Here is a 23,473-nt window from a genome sequence, read left to right as displayed (position 1 = left end):
AATAAATATAATTAAATGTTATTAAAGCTTGAAACATTAAAATTTAAATATCAGGTACTTAGGAATCCTCATGCATATTCTTTTCTACAAGCAGTTTATGTGCAGGGAAGATCAACAGCTTGGATTATCATACAGAGAATGAGAATAGTAAAACTTCTGGCCTATCCATTTAGAAGTTGCTTTGCTTTCAGTGATGCTTACAATTGCAGTTAGAAAGCCAGTTGGCATATTTTAAAATTGTGATTTCATTGTTTATTACAAAACAGACATTATAAAAACATGTTACTTACATATTTTTCAGTAATGACATATAATGTACTGCAAAATTCTACGTATCTATCTAAAATTAAGGTGTGCTGAAATCACTTCTCATCAAGGAAGTGGCTATAGGACGGCAAGCCTAACATATATATTTTCAACCACTGAATAAGGTTTTAAAAATTGTATGATAATTCAGAGGAGATGGCCGATATTAAAAATAATTAGGCTACAGAAATATTACTCAAAAAATTTCCACACCTCTTTGAAGGCATTTCCCCCCCCAAAATTGAAGGGATGTGATTTGCATCTCTCTGCAAATACAAACAGTGCTGTCTCAAAATACCTTATCAAAAGACTCAAATATCACTGTTACAAAGCTTGTTGTCTTAAACAACCCAGGAAATGAAGAGAGGATTTGACACCACTTTGAAAACAAATGCATCTCTACTGAAGGTGATACTATTAATCCCTGGTGATACCTATTTAAAGGAAAGAAGGCATTTGGGGATTTGTTTCTGTAAATTATTTTACATGGTTCCATGAGCAAGCTAAAAACACACATGAAATTTTAAAAGTCTCATAACAGACCTAGTATTTTTGTATGGTCAGCATTTTTCTCTAGTGTGGCAGGGAAGTTTTTCTCACCTATGCCGTTTGTTGCAAAGCACCAGATATAATAAAATGTATTATAATGTTTATCAAAACAAGAAGCTTTAAAGTCGTGCAGTAAGATGGGATAGCATATTTAGCAAGTGGGCTGTGCCAAACCAGATACAATGAACTTTGTTCATCCTGTCTCCTGTACGTTTCGTGTACTCCAAAAAGAAATACTAAACATGATTGCTGTGTTACAAGAATTCAATGAAATTCATTATGTCAGTGCCTTCCATACAAAAGAGATGGAGAACCTGAGGCCTTGGGAATTGCACAAGGCCTCAAATGACAAACCCCCCCTCCCTTTGCTCCTTCCCTGCACAAATTATCTCTGACCAAAATTGCTGAAGTCTGGCATCAAAGATTTCTGTTATTCTGAGATGGGAAACTGAAGCTGCAGTAAGAGCCCTAAAAGAGTTTAATTTAAAGAAGACAACACAACCCTCAAAAAATCCACAGAAAACACTTGTATATGCACTATACATCTTCATCCTACAAGTGGAATCCTTATCTGTTTGAAACTACATACAGGTCACATTCATCAAAATATTACCAATGTAATATGTACGTGAATCACATACGTGCACAAGTATAGTTCAAGCATGAAAAATAGTTACATTCTGCCTGTGATATCCCTCCTAGCATAAACATTAGGCCTAGACTAGCTGAAGATTGTATTTTTTAGGACACATTATGCAATAGAGCAAATTTTGAAATAAACAATTACTTGGTCTGTCAACAGCCTTAGATGTGAGAATTGGTTAAGACAGCAGACATTTGAGTAATAGAATAAACTGAAACTTGTAATAAAATAGTGCCATATCTTCTTCCATCCTTGCCATTTGCCATCCAATGGCCCAAAAGAGAGCGTGCATGTGCTAATTGGGCTGTTTTAGGATTTCCCCCTTAAAGCTTCCATGTGAACACTGGTACATAGCAAAATGAAAATCCTACTAATGTAAGTGACATTTATTAATATTCTGCTATATTTACAGTTTTAACACAATAGAATTCTGAATTACTGCTTTGCAGAAATCACAGAAACATACAATAAACTATATTTAACTGTAACATAAATTAGAAAAACAAGAAATGTTAATTAGTAAAGGATCTTAAGACCCCTAAATTCATCAAACATAATTGTCTGATTTTACACATGGCAGTATCAAATTATTTGAAATTTACGTTACCAACATACACTGCAAGGATCCCAAGCCAAAATGGATAGAGTACAATTGTATAAAGGACTTATCATATATTACCAAAAATTAATACATATTTCTATCATCTTAGCAATACTCTCACAGTTATTCTTTAAAAACGTTCAGATTGTGCATGTACTTCCAAGTTGTTATCATTTTATTTAATGACAGATACATATTATGTGCAGAAATACAGTTAAAACAAGTTTCTAGATCCAAGAACATCCCTTCACAATGGCCAGCATTATTACAGTATCTTACACTAAGAGAGTATACTCCAAGCTCATTTTAAGGGGAGAAAAAAGCAAGACTGACCCCTTCTGGCTACAGGGCAATAGCTCATGCTATTTAAAAGACTACAAATACTAAATAAGGCATTATTAGTAACATCACAAACTTGATTGCAAGAGCTGTTTCAAACATTAGCCACTAATGATTTAATGATTACAGGAGTTTGCATTGTACTATTAAAATTTTACATCTAAAAACAAATAGAAAGAAATGCTTCTTTTTTTCCAATAAAACTTTATTTATTTTAAGCATGTGATTAATTACTTTTTTTTTCTTTTGTTGGTGTTCAGTCTTGATTCATTTCCTGCAGATGTCCATATGTTAATTGAGGGAGGATTCATTAAAGCAGGAAAATGTTGCCAAAAGACTTCAGTCTGAAAAAAGCAAAATGATAGCAAAGAGAAGAATGGTCATAAAACAAGTTATGTATATGGAAGAAACATTTTACATACACAAATTATTGGAGATAGCGTAATAATTCATGTGTTTGTCTCCTTGACTGTTTTTACATTCTTCATTCTGTTGTTTCATTTTAATAGCTGAATATATCTGTGTTTGACACAATCTGTGTTTGATGTCAAGCTTTTGAAGAATGAAACAGAAGACACTGGCCAAACTCATTCTAAATGTAAAGTTTTCCTGTCCAGTTGTGTCTGACTCTAGGGGGTGGTGCTCATCACCAATTCACAGCTAAAAAGTCAACATTGTCCAAAGACGCTTGCATGCTCATTTGGCTGGTATGAATATATGCTGAGACACACAGAATGCTGTTACCTTCCCATCAAGGTAACAGGTGAGTGACACCTATTTGTCTATTCACATTTACATGCCTTCAAACTGGTAAGTTAGCAGGAGCTGGGGCAGGAATGGAAGTTCACCCCATCACACGAAACTTGGGTCTTGAACTGCCAACCTTCTGGTTGACAAGACCAGCATCTTAACCGCTCAACCACGGTGTTGTGCGGTTACTCTATATCTGCTCCATGCAGCTCTATATTCTACAGAGTCATGCTATTTTCTTCAAAAGTTTAGACAAACTATACTTCAGACAGCAATAACGTATTATTGGATCATATTAAAATAGACACTGGAGGTTCACAAATGGGGGGTGGGGGGAGGCTAAAGGCTACCTTCTCTGGCTTAGCATAATCAGGTCGATACAACAAATGACTTTGATATTTTGAATGCAGCCTGCAAGCACTGTATGAAAAATTGATTTTATTTGCTTGTATCAATTTGCATGTATTTATTTGTATCAATTTATAAAGAATACTGAAAATAAAAAGTACAATAAAATTCAAGTGATGAGAAGAGGCAATCTACAATCTTATTCATCATTATAACTCCTGCATTCATGTTCAAATCTGAACAGATTAAAAATTGCTAATTTTATTTACTTTAATCTCAAGGAATAAGATTACTATATAGTAAACATAATTAATAACTACAATTTAGTTAATTATATTTAACTAATCATAATATAAAAAAAATTGCATTAGTTCCTTGCATACTGACTGCAAAACACTGGCTTAGGATAATAATTGTGTTAGGAGCTTCAAGCAAGTAGGTTCTGCACATTGTTTATAAGCATCCTTTTTGAACTGTTTTTCTGCACATCTAGAAGTTACTACAAATTTTATTATGAATACCGCTGCTTGTTGGACGGTACAGCTATTGCTTTGTAAGTTGCATAAATTTGCCCAATTGAACCAGCATCAAGCACCTTTAATAAAGAAAGATATACATTTTGTTGCCTACTCAATTTTAATTTGGCAGGCTCGAAAATTTCATTTATAGGCAGGCACCCTACTTTATGTAAGAGTTCTAATCCACGAACTTGGAAAAAGTCACTTTTTGCACATATCAAAATAAACACTGGGTAGATACAAAATTATGTGGCTTCCACCCCCCCATCAACTACATCAGGAGTCTGATGTGGTTGTTAAAGTGCTGGCCTAGAAACCAGGAGATTGAGTTTGAGGCCCATTTTGGGCATGAAATCCAGCTGGTGGCTTTGGGTCAGTCATTATTTTTTTAGCCCAACCTACTCACAGGATTGTAATGGATAAAATATGAGGCAGAAGGAGCATTAGGTATGATCAGTGCCTTGAGTTATTTATAAAAATAAAGAAGATGGGCTAAAAATAAACTAAACCTACATTTGGAGAAATAATATAGTTTCTGATTTCAGTAGAAACAAAAGAACAGGAATGACCTGCCAGCCAAACCCATTTTTTACATTAGTATTGAAAGAAACTTAGAAGTGAGGAAAATTGTAATTCAGTGGAAATTTCTCCTAGTCAGGAGGGGTACAGGAGATGTCAAATCACTAATAAAGGATTAAAGATATCTTAGCCACAGTTTAAAAAACAACGAATAAAACCTTCTCTACTTCAAGTGTCTTTATGTGGCTAATGATGGTGTTTTTCCTCCCCGAGTTTTGATATTGCCTTCTAACTCAATAGTGAAAATCTATTTGGCAAATGAAGTTGTGCATATAGGTCAAGGAAACATATTTTCCTAAAGCAACTTGAAAGTTTCTTTTAGCAGTCAATATGACTGAATTACAAAAATGTATTTTGTGATCATACAAAAAAGACAACAAATGCAACAAATAATATAAATTGATTTTATAAATAACAGGGAAATGTGAAATTTTCTAAAAAAAATTTCACACGTGTCTATATACTCAAATACACCCCCCTCCAAGAAATTAGCAAACTTTATTGAAGGATATTACCTTTAGTAAATAAAGAGAACTCTTGTCCTAGGGAGTGTAGAAAATGTTTCTGGCATCTTCCGAACCTTTGCATAATTGATAAATCCTCTGAGAAACAGAAGAAACCCTATAGAAAAAGTACAGAATATTTTTATGAAAAAACACATTATTTCCCTTTGATCCAAAAAGCACTGTTTGTTCAAGGGCCTAACAATCAGTTTCTAATTTGTTATGGTTTGCCTTAATTTGTTACATTCCTTACTGTGGAACAAGGTCAAATAATGAGCAAGTCAAGTGATTTTCTGCTAATTCAAACAATCTTCAAACCAGGATTGTTGTCAGGTAAGCAATTCTCAGCTAAAGGGAAGAGATGAAAAGGAAAAGAGGTTGGCAGGATGGGAATCCTTGATTGGGACAGAATTGTAAAGTAAAAATCACAGGATTATTTTCCCCCCTCCTTGCCAAAATAATCCAAAGACATGAAGAAGCTTTCATCCTAATAAAGATAGTTAAGAACAGAAAGGTCTAGCTTTTGATGAAACTAGACAAACAGAAATTCCTTAGGCAATGGAGACTGTTGGACATTTCTGAATTATAGGTAGTCCTCAATTGACAATCACAATTGAGCCCAAAATTCTGTTGCTAAGCGAGACATTTGGAAATGACCAACCAAATGTTAGCAAGGATAGCTTGATAAAGGTGTTGGAATTTCAAGAAGCTCAGGAAAGAGTAAGTGTGGACCCTAAACTAAAATGAAGCCTAACAAGTGAAAGTACTGAAGTTTTATAAAGCATGAGCAGATGAAAGTGGAAACAGGAAAATAAGAAGTGAGACAGTTAAACTGTAAAAACTCTGTCTAAAAATGATGTAGATAGTTTGTTAAGCTAAGGCTACTACATTAGAAATACTATATATAATTTATTGACTGTCATTCAAAGAATATAAAATTGGAGCCCCTCTTAGTGAGAATCCTACAAGAGGGACTAGAGCAAGGGTGTCAAATTCATGGCTTGGGGCTGGATCCAGCCCATGGGGTGCTAGATCTAGCCCATAGGTCCGCCCTGGAAACAGCAAAGGACCAGCCACGGTGCCTCTGCCAGCAAAAATGGAGCTCGGGAGGGCCACATGTGACTCTCCCAAACTCTGTTTTCACTGGCAGAGCGTTGCAGGAGGCAGTCCCAGCCAAATACAGAGTTCAGGAGCCTGCTTTTGCTGGTAGAGTGCTCCGGTCACCACAGGCATTCCTCTGACATGAGTGATGTCATGCTGGCCACACCCACCATGGCCACACCCACCCAGATCCTCCGAGGTCAAACACAACCTTGACATGGCCTTCAATGAAATCGAATTTGTCATCCCTGGGCTCGAGACTGGAGAAGGCTGAAGTGGCAAACTGTCAACTGGACCAGAAGGAATTATTGGGTGGTTTGGGTGGAAATTTATAAAACTTCCAGCACTTAAGCATGAGCTGTTTAAGTAACAGTAAATTAAGTTCAAGAAGGTTAAAGTTATTTCTAAAGAATAAAAGATAAGTATCCAAGTGGAAACACTGGTTTATTAACAATGAGCTTGTTATTTTATTCAACAAAGAGAAAAGCAAACTTCAGTTGAAGTTGAACAGTAAACATTGTTTTTAATTTTTGCTTCTAAACATTATACTGAACCAGTCAATATTCATCCCATGTTCAAAGTCACATTACTAAAATAAACAGAAGAGTTCCAAATGAGGAAAAAATACCATTTAATATCCAAACAATCTATATTTCCTTACAGTTACAGACTGTGCTTAGGGTACTTAACCATAGCTTTATTCATTCTCTTGTCTTAGCACAGTTGGCCAGTTTAAGAGTTACAGCTTTAGAGTGTTGAATGCATAGTCCGAGACAAGATGGAGAAGCTCTGTTTAAAGGTGAAATTTTATCCATAATTCTTAGGATCATGTAGATCTAAAATCTATGCATTCATTGAACAATACATTTCTTCTAATAATTAGTGTATTCCTTATTGTCTTGATTGTATTTGTGATTGCTAACATTTAAAGACATATCATTTCTTTTCTTAAACCAACCTGAAGCAAACTTCAGATTAGCTGAACATTTAATCAACACGTTTATTTTTTACACACAGAGAGAGAGACAGGCTAGTTGTTATAGCAAAAACAATATTTGGAAGGTTTCAATGCATTGCGAAACCAATTATTTATAGTTGCATTTATCCCAGTGTGCAATATTGTGTCTATATACTCATTTGGCATTTTATTACTAATGCATCTACTTGGCAAGATCTCCAACACTGAAGAGTTGGTTCCCCAACAAAATCTACAATTACAAATCGTATTACAAATAATACTACAAAAATTAAGACTAATATTTTTTAAAAAATGTAATTACACATAAATAATTCATATTGAAAGGCCTATATGGAGCCAAGAGAGAATGTTCCATATTTAGCTCCCTTGGCCTTTAAAAACTATTTTAAAGTACTGGTAAGTTTAAATTACAGGTAGTTCTCAACTTATGACCAATTGCTTAGCAACCTGATACGGCTCCGTCAGAAACTGAGTCCAAGGAGAAGGATGAGACAGAGCTAGGGCCGACAGGAATGACCAGATGAGCAGGATGAGGCAGTTCCGGATCCCTCAGGCCTGGGAAGGGTCGCAGTGAGGGAGAGGGACAGCAGGAAGACCAGGCGAGGTGGGAGGACAGGGCAAGCAGTGCAGCGCAGCAATGGAGCTCCGGCAACAAGGAATTATTTCTTCTCCCCCCCCCCGACCCCCGAGAATGGAGAATGGAGAGGAGGCGGGATCAGCGCAGGGCAATCCGACGACTCGGGAGGGCACCCCGCCCCTCTTCCAAAGGGGAATGAAATTTAAAGAGACGCTATTGGGAGGGGCGTTTGTCAGGAACAAGCACTGCTTTTTCCAGTCTCACTTGCTGTTACCAACATCTGGATACTTTGCTGTGCTTGTCTTGTTTGCTTTGTTTGCCGTGCTGGCCTGCCCTGGCTATGGCTACATGCAAGGTTGCAGTGACACAGTTCTCCTCCGGGTAGTGCTACAGTTCCAGGGAACTCTTCCTGTGACAAGGACTCTCCTCAACCAAATTCCCTGAACTGTGGCTGCTTTAAGAACCATACTGCTCCTCTGGACAAAGAGCAGCCAGGAACTATTTGGAAGTGCCTGTTTAGTTTTGCTCCTGGACTTGCAGTGAACGGTGGGACTTTGGGGGGGAACATTGGAACAATAAAGGGGAGTTAAGCTTTCTTTCTGGCTCTGCTGGTTCTGTACCCAGCCCCGAGTCATCATATAACCTATCTGAAAAGGGGATTTATGACCTGGATCTAAAGTTCTGATAGTCGGGGCCCCTTGCAATCATGTGATTGTATTTCGGATGCTCAACTTTATGGCTGATTTATGTCCATTTGCAACATCCAGTGGTCTCATTCTGTGTTTTATGACAGTTTTGCTGAAACCTGGCACTTCTGGTTTTCAGCAAAAACACAGCACAGCAACCAATGCGTTCATTTAATGCTCACAGCGTTCATTTAACCACTGCAAAAATGTTGTAGACAATGGAACATTAGTAAGTTCTAATGGTCATAAAACCATTACATTTTTTTTACAAATTTAAAAATCCATCAAACACTCATCAGCAACAATGGAACTGATTAAAACATGAATTAATATAATCAAAACTACCTTCTCTAGGAAAATTTACAACTTGTTTAACAGCTGCAACAAAGCATAGATGTTTCTAAACATGCGTTTGATTATAGTGGCTTCCATTATTTACTTATTTTTCATTTATTTTACCAGAACCTGGGGAGTTTTTTCTTTTCTATTACAAGACGCCTTTCTTAAAGAAAGAATTCTGGCTTTTTATCATTTTCTTGGTATTATTTAACTACACCATTATCCTTTGAAAATTGTTAATGCCTCTCCTGATTTGTGGTATTTACTGGGTTCTAGTGATTCTGAATAATCTTGAAACGTTCTGAAGAAATTTGACCAATCTGAGTCTTCCCTTCACACGTTATCTCTGATACATTTTCTATCTGATTAAGCTACAGGATTTGAATTTGGCCAATGCCAAGTCAGACAATATTTTTTTTAATATGCAACTAATGACATCTCCACTAGGTGGCAGGATTCATTTATATGAAATCCCTAAAAAGGGCCCTACATTCTTAAACCTTTCTCAAGTAATGAATTAAATTAAAGTTAAAAATTAAGTTAAGTCAAAAAGCTAACAGAAAAGCTATTTTATGAAAAGGTTTTTTTAAGTTTACAAATTAAATTTTGATTTATAGCCCCAGGTAAAATAATTACAATCAACAACTTGATAACACTAAAATAAATTCACTGAAACCCACTTACCTAATACAAGGAACACCCACCACAGCCAGTATTGTCCATCAAAATAGCCAGGGAAATAGGTAGAGAACTAAAAATTAAAAACAAAAATGAAGAATGCATTAACCTGGTAAGCATTTGTGGGATTTTTCAGCCTGCTAATTAGTTGCTAGCTAAGTAGAACAATTGCTAAATCCTCCAAAGCAGGAATGGTTTAGTGTTCAAATAACTGCTCACTTACATTTATTTATTGAGCTAGTATTAATAGTTCTGGAAAGAAATCCTTTAGGATATAACAGTTGTAAAATACCTTCATTTATACTTTCTTAGCGGAAGTGAATATAAGATGGCCACTGCTTGATTCCATAAGACCAACACAGCAACAATTTACTCTTGGTTGGAGAAAGAGCAAACATGACGTACTTTACTGCTGAAGTTAACAATGAGGAAAATCTGCTGTTGGAAAAGGTAAGTGGCTAGGCGTTCTGCATATTCTTCCTCAAATACAAATGATTCCTTTTGTTATCAAAGTTTTGATGCACAAATATGTTTGCCTCTTGCACTGATCTGTGTCATGTATAAGTTCTTGGGCTCTGTACACTTTAAAATTATTCAGAAGTATTTTGAATATTGATTTGTTTATGCATTCATTCAATTTCTATAGCTGCCCAACTAAACCAAGTGATTCTGAGTGGCTTATAATTCTAAAATTAATGTTAAAACAATTAAAAACAATGAAACAATAAAAATGCCCAAAAATAAATACATACTGCAACCAAGATAGTTAACCAACAGTAAAGCCAAGGAACAGGGCCACTAAGACCTGAGCTGCAGGCCTGGAGGAAAAAGCAAGGTTTTTACAGCTTTATGAAAAGCCAACAGGGACCATTCTAATCTCCAAGAGGAAAATATTCCATAAAGCAGGGACTACAGCAGAAAAAGCCTATCCTCTAATTTCTGCCAGTTGTTACTCTTTGGTTGACGGGATCTACAGCATGCCCAATCTGTTGGATCGGATTGGAAAGGTAAAACATACGGTCCCTATTCTAAGAAGCTGACTCATAACAGTTAATAACACTCTTGTAGCAACTGCATTATTTTCCAGTTTTGCATGGAGACTAGACAACCATTTGTCTGAAATGGTATAGGGTTTCCTGCCTGAGCAGGGGGTTGGACTAGAAGACCTCCATGGTCCCTTCCAACTCTGTTATTCTATTCTAAAAAAGTATCTATTGCCTAGTTCTTAGATATATTCTCTGAAATTAAGCTTGGATTTTTAATGACCTTTTGTCTTTTCTCCAAAATGGAAAATTGAATTATGTTTAAAGACAATTTTGTAAAATATTGTTAATGGAGAGATGGTATCAAAGTTAATTCTTTTGCCTTCAGCTATTCTTAAGGAAAATTTATCTATATAAGTTGTATTTTATATTATCTAATCCAGTTTTTCAAACTTATTTCATTAATTTTATGTGCTGCTTTGGGAATCCTACCAGTAGATGAGAACCATGTATATATGGGAAATCCACATATATAGTTATACAAATTAATGGAAAATCCTATGTCTTCTATACAGCTAATTTTAGATTCAATTCCTAGCATTCTAAAGAAAAAAAGAAAGAAAGGAGGAGAGAAAGAAAGAGTGTTGAAGTCCAGATAATTATGTCTGTGGCATTTACCTGATGTACTAATGTAATAACTTTATCAAACAAGAAAAAAAAGATTAATGTTGCATGATTTACTTGTAACAAACTGCCTCCTATTAATTGCAGAGTGCCTATCCAAGAGCAAATGGATTTTATATATACTAGTTTTCTAACATGTATCCAAATGCTGCACAATAAAATATAAAAAAAACATTCAGTTAAAACAGTAATAAGTTTGAAAGAAGACTAAACAAATTAGCATGCAAATGTATATTAAGGACTCCACACAACTGATCACAAGGCTCAAACAGAATCTATTATATTGTATTTCCTAAATACAATGAATATTCTATACATAATAGTTTGTCTAAATTAGTTTTCTAAACTTTCACAAGGAGGAAATAATGAAATACAATACTCTGTATCAAATACAGAGACTTGTAATAACTTCTTTTTCCATTCTGTAACTTACCCTGACAATCAGAATCCACTTAATGAGAGAAAGACCAAATCCAGAAATAGCCCCATATCTTCCTGCTGCTGAGGTAGTCAAGCAGAAAGAGAGGAAGAATCCAATCCAGTTGAAAAGGAATGCCACTAAAAAAGCAAAACAAAGAAAATACTTAATGCCAGATAATGGATTTAATTTTGTTCTAATTATTGACAGTCATACTATAATTTAAAGAAGTTTGCTGCTACCAGGATGCCCTGAAGAATTTGAGAGGGTAATTAAAAAAGACTAACGTGAAAAGTTACGGAAGGAAAACTCCCCTGTCAAAGGCAATCTACAGATGGCTAGTAGTCAGAAAGCCTCTCAGCATCACTTGAAGAGGTAGAAAGAGAAAAGGGTAACTGCCTTCATGCCTGATTCTCAGCTTCCCAGAGAAATCTCATCAATCACCATGTAACTAAGGTGCTAAAGTAGAAGGAAAGGATCTGAAAGTGAATTTTAAAGTGACAGTCTATGAAAAAAATGCTACACTGGATATTCAGAAGAAATCCACTCATGATTTAAAAATTAAAAAGGATATACAAATAATTAACCAAGAAAGTGACATGAATTATTTTCCTATACTGGATTTACAAAAGAGGCTTAGTAAAGCTCTGAATAATTTTGTGAGAAGGGACAAGAAAAGATGAAAAGAAATCACGCTCTAGGTCATTATTTCAGGGGACTGAAGATCATGATTGTTTAAAAGTAAAAGGAAGTTGGTTTATTTGATCAAGGCTAAAATAGATATGCTGTTCTCTCTAAAATAGGTATGTTGTTCTCTCCCTTAGTGGGCTTTTGGTGATTAGGACTGAAACAATGAGGTTTCAAGGATTTGTTTATAGTAAGATGTGAAATATGGAAAGAAAAGATTATTGTATTTTAAGAGAAAGTGATAAGTTACTAAACTTGTTTATACTTGTGATGAAAGTGAAAGTCATTATTATTTAAAAAAAATATCAGCTCCATATGTGCAGTCTTGGTAACAGCACAGAAAAAAATATTTCTATTATCTAGATCAGGGGTCACCAACCTTTTGGACCTCAGGGAGCACCAAACTCATAATTTTAAATCCCAGGGACCACTAATATGTATTTTGACTGACGGTGGCTTGGTGGCTTGCTGACGTTTCTGGGAGTGAGTGAGAGTGAGAGTGAGAGAGAGATCTGATCTAACCTCAACCTCTCCCTCTCCCTCATACACACACACACACAAACACACAGAGGCAAGGGTGGGATTCAAATTTCAAACAACCGGTTCTTGGGTGTGGCCTAATTTATGGGTGTGGCTTGGTGGTCATGTGACTGGCTGGCCATGGCTTGTATAAATATTATAAATCTTTATATAAATATTGCATTTTTATAAAAAAGAGTAACTTTTACCCAAAATCAGGCAAAGCAGGCAGGCAGATTGAGTTGCTCAAAGAATCACAGATTCACTTAGAGATCTATCGATCTACAATCGGCTACCTGAGCCTGCACTGAATAATAGAACCTTCAGTCCCAAGGGAGGTTCAGCTCTGCTTTTAAAGATTAGCTAGAAAGCAAGAAATCCAACTTTCCTGCTTTCTAGCTAATCTAATCTCCCCACACAGCAGAACAGCTAATGGTCGGGGGAGGAAAAATAGCAACTTAGCAGGCAAGTTTGCCATGTAAAGAGTGAGTGGGCAGGGAGGGTTCCCGCGGGCCATGTGGACAGGGCAGACTTGTGTTCCTGCGCAGGCTGAATTAACTGCTTTGGAGGGGTGCTCTGGAGGTGACATTTCTCTGTGGACCACCAAAAAATTTTCATGGACCATCAGTGGGCCACAGCCTACTGGTTGGCAACCACTGATCTAGATGGCCTTATAAAATATGAAAATCAAATGTTATTTCAATTTCAATTTTGTTAAATGAGCACTCTGTTAAAAGTACTCACTGAAGAAAGTCAGCATGAAAATGCCATCATTTCCTATCCTCAGTTGATCAGAATCATCAAAGTCATCCCGTGTCACAAACTCTTCCTCCTGTGACATAAATGAACAAAATGGTTAGCAGAAATCTGGTTCATAATAACAACATGTCGCATTTCCTTAAGGAGAATGTACTAGAAAACCTGTGAAAATTAGAGATTTTCCCTACCAGATTATTCAATGCCTTCAATAATGGCAGAAATTTTAATGTTCTTCAAAATTCAGGAATATATTCAGAGATGTATCTGCCTTGAAAGCAGCCCAGGATGAACTATATAGCAGTCAAACATCAGGACAGTGAATGTTTTATGACATTTTCTATTATATCGTAAACTGTTTGTATTATAATTTTTAATGCCATATTTTATAAAATTTGCCAAATTTCAATTCCATGGGAGTCACAGGTTTTGGATTTGGAGCACACTCTGTAAATTATTCCATTGATGTATCTTGGTTCAAAAATCATTGCTCTCTGATGCACCATTTTGCCCAGTTAAAGGTTACCAGACACAAGAGTTTTAATAGTATACAGATAGGTGTTTAACAAAGCATACCTACCTTCTCCTAGTTCAGTGTAAATCACTAAGGAATGAGAAATATTTCATATACACGAGTGAAATACCATAATTAAAGAGAAATTTAAAAAGAAAGATCTAAGACTAAGTGAACTGTATCTAATGTACAAATAGGACAATACAAAAGTAAACAAAATAGCAACCTTATAACTATACCCTGCAGATTTAAAGTGAGGAAAAGAAATCAAGAATATAAAACCATTTAAAAGTGTTACCTACATATCCTAAAACTGCACAAATTGATAAATTATTCCTGTTATTTATTTACCTAATTACATCAGCAAACTTAGCTTATGGTCACTTCTTAAGGGAATTGTATTGGCCTAAATATGCTTGTGGAAAAACATCACCTATTAAACAGCACTTGCATCAGCATATTTAGTTTTTCACATGTTTTGATACGTTTGCAGAGAATCAAAGCACACTTACCCTTCCAGGAACTAAGGGAATAGTAGCTTCTGCCTTAGTTCTCTCTGCTTCATCATAAGTAGGCAGAGTTGTAGCTACATTATATGAAGGAGGTTTAGGGAACCCAGCTTCATCTTTGTAGTCAAAATATGCTGGCAAGCAGGAGAGATAAGATGATTAATTTATGATTAACATTTCTAAACTGAACTATGTTATGAGTTGAAAAGTCAACACGTCCAACTTTCTATCTTCAGAAAAGTGACAAAAATCCATTATATTCTTGGAGTGGATGTACTTCTGAATAAATACAGTATATTCCTCCAATACAATACCCTCCAAATGAGTTATTCCCAGAGCTATCATGTCAACAAATCTGGATGGACCACTTTGGGAAAGACTGAGGGAAATAACCGTGGAGAACAATCCTTTCTCAAATCAGATTGGCCCAAAATCCCAAAAGAGGTAAATTGTAAGTCAGGACAAGAACAGTGATTGGGGACAAAACAAACAATACAATAAAGCTTCTCCATTGGTTATCAATCATAATAATAGGCATTTCTACACAGAGATCAAATTAACAATGAGTCATAAAAGCGAGTGTTAATAAAACATCAGACTAAGACTATGGAGATCACTAAGGCAAAAGGCTCATTAATTTTATCTACTACCTAAGGATGTTTTGCAGACAGGTGGCACATAAATGTTTTAACTTTTATGCATATTTTAATGCATGCATAAATGAGTGATACCAGTCACCTATTTTCAGATTACAGTATTTTAGTTCACAGGATTAAGGAAATGGGAGGAACTACATGTGCCATCTGAACTCCTCGGAGGTAGGAAAGAAGGGGAAAGTAAATATTAAGCATTTACTTACTTAATAATAAGTAAATATTAATTAAATAACCATGTTCACTATTGATTATAATGTTCTTTGTTCTCAGGACAAAAAGTATTTTAATTAGGCCAATTGTCTTTTTTTAATCTATCAACTGCCTGATAAAATATGAACGTTGTCTTCTATTATTTAGCTTTTCAATCCTTAAGTTGTCCTTTCCTTTATCTTATTTTGGCACATTATAGTAACAGTAAAATATGAATAAATGGCACATTTATTTTATAAACTGCATAAAATAAAGCATGTGATATGACAGGAAAGCAAACAGATTTACTCTGAAATTAGCTGCTCCTTTCAGCTTACTTCCAAGTAATAGCGTAACAATTTCTTACTTTGCAAAATAGAAACTTGTCAAATATAAGAATCACAAAGTTATTTAGAAACATATTGTGGTATTTAATTTATCCTATTAATTCAATGCTACATTCAAATATATTTCTAGCTAACTGTAAACACAGATGATTTGGGACTTTATATAGACAACCCTTGACTCACAACCATTTGTTTAGAGACCATTTGCAACCACGATGGAGCTGAATGAAGGGACTTGTGATCTGTACCCGAAGTTATAGCCAATGCAGTGCCCTTATGGTTACATGATCCCAATTTGGGTGCCTGGCACTCCACCCACCCTTTTGACTAACCACAGGGATTCTGCAACTGCCCCCATCTGCCCCAAGTAGCAACTCAATCATTCAATATACAGTATGTGGCAGTTCAGTTAACTTCTACAAATATAAAGTTGTGATCTCTTCACTGCGGTATTGTGAAACTATTATCTAAGCAGCACTAGAAGGAAAAAGAATTCTCTTCCACATACTCTTCCTTCTTAACACCTTATATGCCAGGAATTTGAGACTAGCGGTTCTTAAAGGCTCGAACAGGCCAGTTGTAAGTGCGGTTAACACCTTGTTGAGCTCCCAAGTGGGATAGCGGTGAATTACAGGAGGTCGTAAGTTTGCAGCACCCTTAAGAAAGCTGTGGACATGTGGATGGTGCGCTATGGAACGAAGATCACCCCAGGATATCACCGAGGCTAAGGCCGCCACCTGTCTGCGTAAAGTATTTGGAGATAGGCCCTTGGTCAACCCCTCCTGTAAAAAGTCCAATAATTGTCCTATTGATGGGGCGGTTGGTTTGATCTTAGACCCCCGGCACCAGAGACAGAAAGCAGACCACGTGGCCTCGTATATACGATTTGTAGAGGACCGTCTGGATGCTTGTATGGTGGCAATGGCATCCTCTGAAATCTGTTGGGTCCTTAAACGGCTCCGCTCAACCTCCATACGGCTAGGCTGAGCCATTGTGGGTCCGGGTGAAGTACCGGCCCTTGCAAGAGGGAAATCCTCAACGGTGGAATTTTCCAAGGTTGTTCTCTCGACAGGTCCTGTAAGTCCGTGAACCACGTTCACCTGGGCCAGTAAGGGGTGACCAATATCAATTCTGCTCGTTCCTCCAATAACTTCTGGATCAACCTGGGTATTACAGGGAGTGGAGGAAACGCATATAGAAGTCCGGGAGGCCACGGACATCGCAGGGCGTTGACGGCCTCTGCCCCCTGAGTTGGGTACCTTGAAATATACCGAGGCAATTGGGCGTTGAGGGGAGAGGCAAATAGATCGATCACCAGTTGCCCAAACCTCCGCACTGCTTCCTGGAAGAAAGACAGGTGTAGGCGCCACTCTGTCTGATCTATCATGGCCCTGCTGAGCTAGTCCGCTTGTGTGTTTAAGGCCCCTGCTATGTGCTCTGCCTTGAGCAACAACAGATTGGCCTCGGCCCCCTTGAACAACCTTGCTGTCTCCAGCATCAGAAGTTTGGAGTGGATACCCCCGTCTGTTTACGTGGGCCTTGGTTGTGATATTGTCTGTCAAGACCAGAACGTGGCGTGATTGGAAAAGGGGTAGAAAATTGCGTAATGCCAGATGAACTGCTCGCAGCTCCAACAGGTTGATGCTTGGTGATTGTTCGGAAATAGTCCAACTTCCCTGTGCAGTGTGGGATTGGAAGTGAGCTCCCCATCCTACCAGGCTGGCGTCGGTTGTGATTGTTGCCCTGCAAGGTTCCAAACACCCCTTGTTTATCGTGTTTTCCGACCGCCAGTGGAGCGATCGGAGAACATTGTGCGGTACCTTTATCCGGACGTTGGAAGTGGCTCTTCCGGATCGCTGGAAAGGTAGCAGGAACCATTGCAGATCTCTAGAATGGAATCGAGCCCAAGGCACAATGGAAATACAAGAAATCAGTTTCCCTAACAATTGAGACACCACTGCCAGGGAAACCCTCTTTAAGGCTCTGATCTCTCTGGCCAAAGACTGGATACTATTCAACCTGTCCTGAGAGAGAAAAACCTTGCCCTCCACGGTATCTATCACTGCCCCTAAATGAACTTACCTAGTTGAAGGGATCAAATGGCTTTTATCCCAATTTATGGAAAAGCCATGACCTTGAAGGGTCTCCAGAGTAATCTTGGTATCCAAATTTGCTTGATGTCTGGAAGATGACAAAATTAAAATATCATCCAGATAACATTGTAAACGAATAGATTTGATCCTGAGGGAGGCAGCCAAAGCCGCTAGAACCTTGGTAAAAGTCCTAGGGGCCGAAGCCAGACCGAATGGTAGGGCGATATATTCGCAGTGCTGATCACAATAGCAAAATCTAAGGTATTTGTAGTGAGCAGGTCTAATTTGTATATCTAGATAAGCCTCTGTCAGATCTACAGAGGTCAGGACATCGTTCTCTCTGATGCTGAGCTGAATGGACTGGAGAGTAGTCATTTTGAATTTTTGATAAACCAATGATCTGTTCAGACGTTTGAGGTCCAGAATTGCCCTCCAGCCCCCCAAACTCTTTGGGACCACAAACAATAGAGAGTAACAGCCTTGACCCCGTTGTTCAGATGGGACCTCTCTAATGGCCCGAATATGCAGAAGATGATTGATAGCCTCCTGCATCAACGCTCTCTTAATGGAGTCCGCGGACCTAGGGCTCCTAATGAAAAAGTTCGGGGGGGGGGGGGGAGGATTGAAACTCTAGCGCCAAACCAAACCTAACAGAGTCCCTGACCCATGCATCAGAGGTGGAGCTGTCCCATTGATCAGCAAACAATTTTAGCTACCCTCCAATGGGAGCTGCTGTCAAGGACTCACTTGGGGCGACGAAAAAATCAGCCTCCGGTACCTCTGGGGTTTCTTCTGTTTTGGCCTCCCCGCTGACCTCTATCGGAAGATTCCGACCTATCCTGTCTAAAACTAGGCCTGTAGCCTGATGTTCTCTGCGATCTGGGGACGTATGGGCCTTGATAGTAGGGCCGAAAGGAACCCCTTCGAAACGACTGGGGCGTTCTGTTTTCAGACCTCCAAAAAAGAGGGGGAAGCACTTTTTTCTTGTTTCTATTCTCAATAAGCAGGGGCTCCAAGACACTGCCAAATAATTTATCCCCCGATATTGGGGCTGATGCCAGCTTGCATTTATGCTTGGTATCCACCTGCCAGTGTCTGAGCCATAGCAGTCTCCGTGCTGATATGTGAGATGCTATGGCTCTAGACGAGAATTTGACTGCATTAAATGTGGCGTCAGTGGAGAATTCTGCCGCTGCAATAATCTTAGCAATGTCCTGGTGGGCTCCGACATTTGACGCCGGCAATATATCCCTCAAGTGGAAGAGCCATCGTAGGGAGGACCGTGTAAAAAAGGACGCAGCTGTAGCTGCCCTAATGGCCCAGGCGTCATAAACATGCGCCCTATGGAATGCCAACTCTGCTCTCTTTCCTCCGGTCTCAGGGTCTCCTCGGCCTCATTGGGAAAGGTTGAAGAAGAGGCCAGTGCCACAATGGGCTCATCCACCTCCGACGTTTTGAGAAAATTTGAAAACTCTGGTGCCAAATTATAATATCGTTTATCATACCCTGTTGGGGCTGGGTAGGATGCTGCCGATGCCCATTGATTTTGTACTAATTCAGCAAACATACGAGGGACAGGAATAGTTTCTGCCTCATTAACCGGTTGTGAGAATATTAGATCCTTGGATTCGTCCTGAGACCCTGTTGACAATGGATGAGGGCTTGATGTGCCTAGTTTAGTGGTGTTCTTTGCTTTGAACGGTAAAGATTTAAAGAGGTGCGGACAAAAAAGGCCAGAAAAGGTAGGTTGGTCCGGAATGAGGCCTTCGTCATCCGCCATTCCTCGTTCTAGTGGGTCAGCCTCTGACAACCCCAAGTCCATCTGATGGATTGACCCCACCTCCATGGAAATATCCTGGTCATCTAATTCCACCTCCTCCCGAAGACCCTGGGCTGGTATGTCAGGGATATTGGGGAATACCTGAGTTTGATGATGTCCCATATGCGCAAATATCGAACAGACAGGGATCCCGCTTCCGAAGTAGTCGAAAAGTGTCTCGTCTGGATGGGTTGCTGAACTCCAGCCGCAATGCCCTTTTGTATGGCTATCTCCATCCATTGCCTCATTTCGATGGGAATAGTCTCAGGTAATCCCTCCTCCTGTCTTAAACTGGCAGCCGTAGGGGTGAAGGTTGCCTCTGGGATTCGCCTGGCAATGCTCATTGAAGGAGATATGCCTATGGGAGGCTGTCCAGAAATAGCCTGTCTGGGCTGGGTGGATAAGTCCAAGGGCCCCAACAATGTACTTGGGCCCTGATCCGATTGTTGTGTCATAGCCATCTTGTCCGCCTCCCTGGCCCGTTTCTGCCACTGCCTTTCCAAGGCTTGGTGCCATCTATGGGCATCCTTATCCGCCGCCTTAGAGGCTTTTTGGGGGCCCACTGACTTATCTCGGGACTTATTTTTCTTGGAGTGGAAGACGTTGTCACCTTCCATTGTGGAGGACTGATTCTTTTTTTTTAAAATTATATTATTAATTATTATTATTATTATTATTATTATTATTATTATTATTATTATTATTATTTGTACTTAGGGGTGATGCCTACCCGTGGTTGAAAGTAGAACGCTTCTCCAGGAGTCTCTCTCTATATATCTATATACACACACATACACTTACACACACACATATATATATATATACACACACAGATACATATACATGCCCATATCTACATGTAAAACTGTGTATATGGGAAACAGTATCTAAGGGTCCCCAACAAGGGAAACCCCCAAGTGCTCCAAGCAAGAAATATTCTGGATCCCTGGTCCCCAACAAGGGAAACCAGCTATACAGGGCCTGGATGAATCCTTTCCTGTCAAAAACGTCCCGCTGTTTGAAATGGCACTTGCAGTTTCACTCCAATGTAATAATCCAAAAGCAATTGCAAAAAGAAAAAAATTCCTGTTTAAAGACTAGCCTGCTTATCCAATGCCAGCAAGATAAAAGAGAAATAATGCCAGGGAAGTGGAATGGGAAGGTACTTGCCCTGGTCCCCAAGAAGGGAAACCAGCGGGGAATGGCGCCTGTGATATTTAGGCACGAACTTGAAGCCAGCCATTGAAAATGGCAGGAAGGCAGAATCTCTGTTAATTGCCTGAGCAGTTTAACAAGCCACTGCTGCTGACTCTCTAAATTGTCAGATAAATGATCCCGTCAGTCGAAACGGCAAGGAGAAGTGAGCCGCGGCTGCGAGCACTCCGCCAAGATCGCAGAGATAAGACGATCGGGGGATTAGATAAGCTAATTGCCTGAAGCAGCTGTCTCAGGCTGCCTGCGGAGTGGCAGGCTCCGCCAGCCACAAAGAACTACTCTCAAACTGATCAGGGGGATGACCTAATAGAGCCACAAGCCTTGAAATCACCAAATTAATTGGGGAAAAATTTACAAGTCGAATTAACTGAATCAGAAATCGTTCCAGTCAGGGAGTGCACAACCTCTTACCACGAAGGCTGAGCTAAAACTGGGGGACGCTGGGGAGGTGTCCCGTGGAGGAGGAGGAGCGTCCCGGAGTTTTAAGCCCAGCCTTTCCAGAAGAGACTGAAGCACCTCCCACTTCTGGATGCTCTTCACAGCTCATGGGAGAATTATCAGTCACTTATTTTTCTGTAAATTTAGATTGTTCACACAACATTTTGCTGCACTTTCAATCATCAAGAAAGCTATTCTGATACAAGACTTCAAGTTTTTACCTGAATTCTCTCCAGAAATGCTGCTGTAAGGTGGTGGAAAATCATTTACAACTGGCACGTTTTCAACAGGTTCCTCCTGGTTCTGCAACTGAGAAGATTTTTTTTCTTTAATTTAATCTGATTATGATGCATAAAGGATCAGATTTTGACGACACACAAAACAGAAATGTTTTACAATTACACATATTTTAAAGGTGAATATTTCATAATTTTTAAAAAATCAATATATTTTTAAATATATATAATTTTCCAATCATCCCTCTAAGAGAGATATACATCACTTTTTAAAATTGAGTTATTAATTCTGAGTAACATTTTTCCTTAACATACTTTTATTTTTATTAAATATTTTAGTTCACAGCTAAATAGTATTGAGATAGCAAAGTAAACCTGCCTTTCTGGTATGCTTTTTGTATTGCTGAAAAGTTCTTAAAATCTACATACAATTGGGTGTTTAAGAAAGATACTGAATAAGACCACATGTATATGAATAAGGGAACACATATAAAATTAGGATTTACTGGGGCTAACGTATAAATAATTAGTGAACATAGGGCTCCTAAGATAAATTTACATTTCTTTCCATGTACTTTGAAATTATTAATGCACGTATCTAAATCTTAACAGATCTTCTTTCTGTGTCTCACATACCTTTTCAAACAATCAGTGAATCAATAAATCATCCACAATTGTTTAATAGAAACAATATTGCAAATCTAAATTTACACAAAAGCACTACTTTCTAACCAACACAGAAAAACTGGAATACGGAACATACATTCTATTATTAAACTGTAACTATGTAGCTTAATTCAGTGGAGCAAAAACTGCTCAGTCACCAGATGGCAATACAATATGAGCTTATTGACTGCTGATACCACTGTCAAACTCATCCTGTTGCTATGGTAACACAGGGGAAATCTTCAAAATTTCTAGCAGCAATGTGAAAGATAGAGGATTATGGTAATATTGCATTACACACACACACACACCTCAATTTACATAAACATATACATTTATCTTTATGTTTAGATATGCTTAAGATAAAGTTGTATATGAACACATTATGTAGCATATATTTGTTAAAGAATACAGTAATTCTCTCCAGTTTATGAGTACCACCTTCTGCCATCCTTATGGAAGAACACTGCACTGAAGCCACCCTTTAAGGTAGGTCAAGTTGGGGAACAGGCAACACAAGTACCACTGGAACTCTGTATTATTGATTATAGGCCGTAATTACAGAATCCTAGAAATTTGAGTTTTCTCTCTGTGCTTTTTTATACCACATATAAGCAAGGCAAGCTTATGCTGAGTTGCTTTCTTAACCCTTCTTCTTTCCCAGTCTGAGTTGTTTGCTTAAAAGTTCTTGAGTTCCATCCTTAAGGTTATCTACGTATCCCTCTAAGTCTAAGATTACTCCCCTCCATCAGTCTTCCTTCCTGGGTTCAAAGAAGGTTCTAGTAGGTTGCTAAGGGGAATGTCTACAGATTCATTCTTTCAACCTTACTTGGCAACTCCCCAAGATCAACAAGTAAGTCTTGTCACTCAGAATCAGACAATTGGAAAAGACACACACACACCACATTTTTTGGTACAGAGAAATATGGAGTTTATCGTAACTGCGTCAGAAAGTAAGGAATCATCTTCACCCTAGCGATAATTGTGTATTGGTAGTGACAGCACTTTTAAAAATATGGTTTATGTGGAAATTTCAGATGGAACTGGATGCCCAATGATTAAGATACTCCTAAAGTCCCCTCCTATATCTAAAATCTAGAATATAGGGTATTCCATTTCACACTCTCTACTTCCCTGCCCCCAAATGGGGATTTTGAATGCAAGGCATAGAGAGGCTCCTCACAAATGAACATTGGCTAACAGAAGACGAGTGAGGAAGATGATCAGTGAAGCAGACAATTGCAAATT

At 38.3% G+C, this 23,473-nt stretch overlaps 2 protein-coding genes across 3 annotated transcripts in view; one reads left to right on the top strand and one right to left on the bottom strand.

The window, feature by feature from the left end:
• GNPDA1 (glucosamine-6-phosphate deaminase 1) overlaps window positions 1-23,473 on the top strand; it is a 62,614-nt gene that overhangs the window by 14,473 nt on the left and 24,668 nt on the right. Inside the window, exons 2-3 of the mRNA XM_087955388.1 lie at window positions 2,948-3,036; window positions 9,809-9,946. Coding sequence (XP_087811514.1) covers window positions 9,893-9,946 — 54 coding nt within the window. The 5' untranslated portion in view covers window positions 2,948-3,036; window positions 9,809-9,892. The remainder of the gene's footprint in view (window positions 1-2,947; window positions 3,037-9,808; window positions 9,947-23,473) is intronic.
• The window catches only part of NDFIP1 (Nedd4 family interacting protein 1), a 29,893-nt gene continuing 8,289 nt past the window's right edge, over window positions 1,870-23,473 (bottom strand). The window contains exons 2-8 of one of the 2 annotated variants that reach the window (XM_026687830.2): window positions 21,545-21,632; window positions 14,570-14,700; window positions 13,532-13,619; window positions 11,597-11,721; window positions 9,503-9,569; window positions 5,149-5,254; window positions 1,870-2,782 (exon numbers count right to left, since the gene is read on the bottom strand). In XM_026687830.2, the coding sequence (XP_026543615.1) occupies window positions 5,151-5,254; window positions 9,503-9,569; window positions 11,597-11,721; window positions 13,532-13,619; window positions 14,570-14,700; window positions 21,545-21,632 (603 nt within the window). In that variant the 3' untranslated portion in view covers window positions 1,870-2,782; window positions 5,149-5,150. The remainder of the gene's footprint in view (window positions 2,783-5,148; window positions 5,255-9,502; window positions 9,570-11,596; window positions 11,722-13,531; window positions 13,620-14,569; window positions 14,701-21,544; window positions 21,633-23,473) is intronic. The other variant, XM_026687837.2, reaches the window with a different exon arrangement.

Source organism: Notechis scutatus, chromosome 2, assembly GCF_049901735.1.
Source record: "Notechis scutatus isolate UNSWTSFEM ecotype Mainland chromosome 2, rNotScu1.2, whole genome shotgun sequence".
NCBI classification, from domain to species: Eukaryota; Metazoa; Chordata; class Lepidosauria; order Squamata; family Elapidae; genus Notechis; species Notechis scutatus.
The sequence above is the reverse complement of the archived record's forward strand: the minus strand, read 5'-3'. Positions and strand labels throughout refer to the sequence as shown.